At 36.4% G+C, this 6,000-nt stretch overlaps 1 protein-coding gene across 2 annotated transcripts in view; it reads right to left on the bottom strand.

Annotated features, from left to right (window-relative positions):
• Positions 1–1,080: 1,080 nt before the first annotated feature.
• LOC136026271 (neurofilament heavy polypeptide-like) overlaps positions 1,081–6,000 on the bottom strand; it is a 37,869-nt gene continuing 32,949 nt past the window's right edge. For both annotated transcript variants that reach the window (XM_065702659.1, XM_065702660.1), the window contains exons 5-6: positions 3,205–3,377; positions 1,081–1,388 (exon numbers count right to left, since the gene is read on the bottom strand). In XM_065702659.1, the coding sequence (XP_065558731.1) occupies positions 1,206–1,388; positions 3,205–3,377 (356 nt within the window). In that variant the 3' untranslated portion in view covers positions 1,081–1,205. The remainder of the gene's footprint in view (positions 1,389–3,204; positions 3,378–6,000) is intronic.

Genomic DNA, 6,000 nt, shown 5'->3' with positions numbered 1-6,000 from the left:
TCCAAAGATAACAATTTTGGAACCTTCCTCCCTCCAAAGAAGTAAGTTTTGTTTCTCGATGGCTAAAAGTCAAACCTAGGACACCAGTTCTTACTTTCAATGAAGTTTTGTTGACTTTTCGCATTTCTTTGGCTCATTCACTGATGAGGATTCTGGAAATGCCTCTCCATCCTTTCATCTCTAAGTCAGATTACAGTTGGACTTCTTTAGGCCTAGTTCCGGGTAAAAGAAATTTTTTTTAACTTTTCTTGAAACCTTTTTAAGGTTAATTATTTCTTCTTTTTTGTGACAAATAACAGATTAGTTTTTGTGTTATTAATTGGTGAATATTTTTATGTTAAAAGATAGAGCCACACGCAGGACATTTGTCCTTTATGCTGCTCTCGAGTTTTTTATATAATGTATTAGAAGTAATGAATATATCAATCTGATGTTTTATATGCACACCCAGTTTCAGAAAATTCTATCAAAATCCAAAATCTTTTTCAACGAGCCAAAAATATAAATACAAAGATACAAATTTGGAATTTTGAGATCCACTCTTCCATAATTATTTCCAGATAACATAGAAGTGTCCCAAGTCACTTTAAATTTTATCGAGACAAGGCCAATTTCAAAGATTTTTCCCTTAAGAAATTTTAGACCTGCTATCCTTGTTGGTGTTGACCCTAACAGCGTGTAAAATTTCCAAATTCATCAATTCCTCAAATCCTACTAACATTAGGAACTTAAGGGTCAGAATTTCCGTTTTATGTCTTCAAAGAAACAGTACATAGCCCGACAAAGGTCTGACATTACATGATCTTTTGAAGTTAGTTTTGGAGCTAAGGTAGTCTCATTTTGTTGCTTATTATGCTAATTATTAGGCTAGAATGAAACCTTGGGAATTCTAAAAAACTAAGAGCAGAGTCTCTTCTCATCTTTTCGTATCCCACATGGAAAAAATCTCTCAGAAAATGAAACCAAAGAAACGGACCAAACGCTGGTAGTTGTACTGCTTCCGATATGCTTTGACGCCCATATTTGCTCCTCATAAAAATTCTCCCTTTTAAAGACTTTAGAAACAATTGAAAAGTCTAATTGAGACAAAATATTGTAATTTAATTTTTCGTAATAACGGTACAACAATAATGCAACGAAGATTCAATATAGGCTGCTTCCCCTTCCACTTAAAAAGCTCAAGGCAGCAGCTTAGTATATATAGTTCACGAAGCTTGGGGCGAAAACGTATTTTCCATTATCTCAACACAATTGGCTGCCATGTGATCAAGTGTCTGCAGCTGACGTGACAGAGGTCGTAGGAAAAACTTGGATAAATGCAAGGCCATCCAGGTGCATTGTTCACTTGATCCAAATACAAGATTTTGGATAAATCTGGGACATGTTCCCTGAAAATGGGATAATATTTAATGACTAGTAGTATACGGGCTTAGAATACAAGCAGGCCACCCTTTGACCTTCCTTCAGGATGCCATTCCCCTGCATGCCATTGACTAAACCTTTTAACAGGGATTATATAATAACTTGTGTCCGTTCAAGGTCAATTACATTATCTTTATTTACACTTATGTGTTATTTGCAAAGTGCCCTTGCCTATAGGGTATTTGACCAATTACTTTATTGTCCGTTCCACATCTGCTTATTTAAAAAACAGTAAAAAGGACTTAGCAATAAACGAGAAAATATGAACGTCAATATAAAAAAAAAAACAACAACAACATATAAGCATAGTCAAACGCGAGAAAAAAAATTAACTTCACAAATATAATTCAAGCAAGAGTACTACTACTACTACTACTACTACTAATAACTCACTACAGCACCAAGCCGCCTGAGGCCAACACAGCTACGCACGCTCCTCTTCCAACCTAATCTATTTAAAGCTTCCCTCTTTACACCCTCCCAGGAAGTTCCCATTCCCTTTAAATCTTTATTTATAACATCCTCCCAACCCAGACAAGGACGACCTGCTTTCCGTGTAGCCCCAGACGGTTAGCCAAAAAGGACAATCTTCGGTAATCTCTCATCCTTCATCCGTAGAACGTGGCCTAGCCATCTCAACCCTTCTTTCATTATAGCCCCAGAAAGTGGGATTGAACCACACTTTTCGTACAACCTACTGTTTGAAATACGGTCAGTCAGCCGGGTACCCAGAACAATCCGTAGGCAATTTCTCTGGAAAACATCTAGTAAATTTTCATCTGCTTTTCGGAGTGTCCATGCTTCAGAGCCATATTTGACCACTGTCATCACTGTAGCTTCCAATATTCTAATCTTGGTTTGTAGACTTATCTTTCTATTCTTCCAAACTTTTTTTTAACTGTGAAAAAACACCTTGAGCCTTAGCTCAGGTGTTAAGTATGCAGGTGTTAATGTAAGCAAGAGTACTAAACGAGGACTACCTACTGTTTTCTTATTTCCTGAAACGGATCACAATTATTTTTTTCTTGATTGCTATCATTTATGTTGATGCAGATATTAAGACCCGAGGACACATTTTTAATGAATGACCTAATGACGACCTAATGATCTAAGGATGGACAACCCTTTCAGTAGTTACAGCAAAGCAGATATGTGCATAAGGGTATCGAAAGTCAAACTTGCGTCGTGCCATCAGAAAACTATTCCTCCCAGAATAAAATTAGAAGGATTGGGTTTATTTCGATCCAGAAAAAAACAGTTCTTTTAGCTCGTATCTAAGAGCCAATACAAGAAAATGTTAAAAGAAACAAAAAATAATTGCAGCAAAACATATTGTTTTCTGTTGTTTTTTTTTAGAAGTCTGCCAGGTGAGGAAAAGAGGGGTAGCTTTTTCTCAGAGACTCATCAGTGTTCCATACTCTTTCAATCCTGGAAACGAAATAAAATAGTCTAATATCAAAACAAAATCATTGATATAAATGCAGTTTAATTACAATTTAATCACTATAATGTGTAACTTACCTTCAAACTATTATCAGTGGTGTCAATTTGTAAGAACTGGGAGGGGGAAGACGTACCCCCCTCCTAATTGGCCCCATTGACTAGTAAAAACAAAGTACACGAATTTAGTCCTGCATACATAATGGACAATTAAATGGGCATTAAGACAACACCTATGTTCATTACATTTTGTTTTTATTAAGAATCAAGCATCCTTAAACACAAATAAGAAATGCAAATTAAAACTTAATATAAAAAACGAAAACAAAAAATTCAGCTCACCTTGAAACTAGTATAAACTAAGTATGCGAAACTTAGTCCGGCATCAACAATTGACAAGTCAAGGATTTTGTCCAAAAATTCGGAGTCGATTTCACCCAAGATGCTTGGATGAATTTCTGTTCGTTTCAATTTCGTTCTTGTAAGCTTAGGCTGCTGTTCAGTTTCAAGTTCCCCTAAAAAATATTACGATACTATTTATCTTACATAACTGTAACAGCACGTTTCTGTAATTCCTTACAACTTGACAGTTCTTCATATTGATTTGTTTCCTCCAGAAACCAGGAAGACAGGATAACCAAAAGATATTGCCCATTTATAAATCAACACCTAAAATACTTTTTTCTGAGGCCGGGGGTCGGGTCTTCCAAAATAGCACTATGATACTCTTTTCCTTCCGAAAGGTGACTTAAATCTCGTACAAAAGTGGGCTGTGTTCCTTCAAGGATGTACCTAGCGGAAGGGTCTCGAGGCCCCCCCCAAATCCTTCAATTTTCCAAATTTCTAAGCACTTATCATTAAAGCAATCGAATAAAATTTGCCTTTTACCATTTACAACCCCCCCCAACCTCCGTGAAAGAACCCTTCGTTACTGCCTGTGTGTACTACACAGGGTATTACATACAGGGTAGTAGTGACCTAACCTGGGCAGAACACATAACTTTATTTCGTGTTTTTTGGATAAAAACATTACGGTTGTCAAGCTTTTCTCTTGCAATTTCCCAGATACAATGCTGCAAAAAAAAAAAAAAAATTCTCAGCTTCTAAAAAGAAAGTATACTTTAATTATTTTTGCTTTTTAGACTTTTGAACTTATTAAATTTTAGGAAAAGAGCCCATTGAAATCATATTATTATGAAAAATACAAGGTTAAAACAAGAAAATCTCCCGAATTCAAAAGAACAGTGCCCTCATCGCATCGAATGGCGTAGGTGACGTCGAAAACAGTGAGCAATTTTTGCACGCCTCGATCGGGTGGGACACTGCTACGATATCCCATGGTCCACAAGTGCTGGAGAAAAAGAAAATATATCTAAAATAAAAATAGGCATAAGAATTTCAAGCTTGTTTTTTCAGAATTCCCAAAAATGAGTTTTTACAATTTTAGTGCAGGATAAACACAAATAGTATTTGTTTGTGCTTATTTCAGCTAATTCCTGAATAAGCAATGATTTAGATTGAAGATATTGTAACTAGGCTGTTTTTTACAAGACTTGTTTTTTAATTTCCATTTTCTAAAAGGACTAATAAGTGGAGCATCCAACAGGAGTATTCTAAGCGTCCGGTTAAAGCACTAGTGGTTTTAGGCATCATAATCTGAGGGGGGGGGGAAATACATAACACAGGAGAGTAAAAATATAAAATAAAAGGAACTGAATGCCAGATGTCAGAAAAACTGGAAGGGGGGTAGCTCCCCCTGCCCGAACGGCCACCAGGTTGAGGATCTTACACCTTGGAGGTTCCAATCGCACATATTTTATGCTTCCACGCCTGTCTACTTAGAAAATGACATAACAAGTCACATTTTTTGTGCTATACGCCAACTTACACTTTAAATTTGCACTAATAATACAGATATAAGTATTAACTGCCAAATGAGCTCTTAGAAAGATTTCTGCCAAGTGTTGGCGCCCTATTCTGGCTGGAGAAATACAAAGTATAAAAAATAAACACATCAGTGTTTCAATTTCTTTCGAAATTTCCGAAAAATTATTTACGACATTAACTTTTTCTGTTAAGATGAACATAGATAACTGTTGTTATTCCAAAATCAGATTGATTTTTTTTTCATTTCGTCGTTTTTTCAAAACGTGATTTTTAGTTTATTCTTGCTGAGGGGACTGAAAGGGGCAATAGACAAGAGGAGGAGTTGTTATTACAAGTTAAGGGTTTTTGACACGAAAATTATAGCCTAATGGTATAGCTTTTATGCTTCTCAGCCTTTTAAACCATAAATGACCCCATAAACTGCCATTTGGCACTTCACGATGGTGTTATTAAGACAAATTTACAAAAAGCCCATAAATTTGCCCATAAAACCATTTGCGAAACTTACTAAATGGGCTCGGAGGGGGAATATAAAAGAGGGGGATTCTATACTCCTGGTTAAGTTTTTTGCCATTGAAATTATAGAATGCTCTTTTATTCTTCTCAGCCTTTTTGCTCGAGATCAACAAGTGCCAATTCTGTTGCTTAGTAGCACTTAAAAATGATATTACTGAGAATAATTTATAAAAGCATGTAGATGTGATTAGTAGCTTTTAAATGAGCCCTTAAACATCTCTCTACAATGTTACAGCACCCAGCTGGCATTAGTAGAAAAAAAAAACAGTAAAAATAAGAGACGTCAGTTTTATCCATGTAAACAAGAGCTAAGAGCTCGTATGGCACTTGTGACGAGGCAAGAAGAGCTAAGAGCCAAGAGCTCATATGGTATGAGCTCTAACAAAATTCTAAGAATCAATAGATTGATTTAAAAGGAAAATCAGAGGCTTAATGCCGGTCAGGATTTAAAATAAGAACTCTGAGTCACGATGTCCTTCTAAACATCAGAATTCATTAAGATCCGATCACCCACTCGTAAGTTACAAATACCTCATTTTTCTTCTCCCTTTAGCCCCCCAGATGGTCGAATCTGGGAAAACGACTTTATCAAGTCAATTTGTGCAGCTCCCTGACACGCCTACCAATTTTCATCGTCCTAGCATGTCCAGAAGCACCAAACTCGCCAAATCACTGAACCCCTCCCCCCAACTCAAACAAAGAGATCGAATACAGTACGGTTACGTCAATCACGTA

Source organism: Artemia franciscana, chromosome 4, assembly GCF_032884065.1.
Source record: "Artemia franciscana chromosome 4, ASM3288406v1, whole genome shotgun sequence".
NCBI lineage: Eukaryota > Metazoa > Arthropoda > Branchiopoda > Anostraca > Artemiidae > Artemia > Artemia franciscana.
Note: the sequence above shows the minus strand (reverse complement) of the source record. Positions and strands in the feature narration are given on the sequence as shown.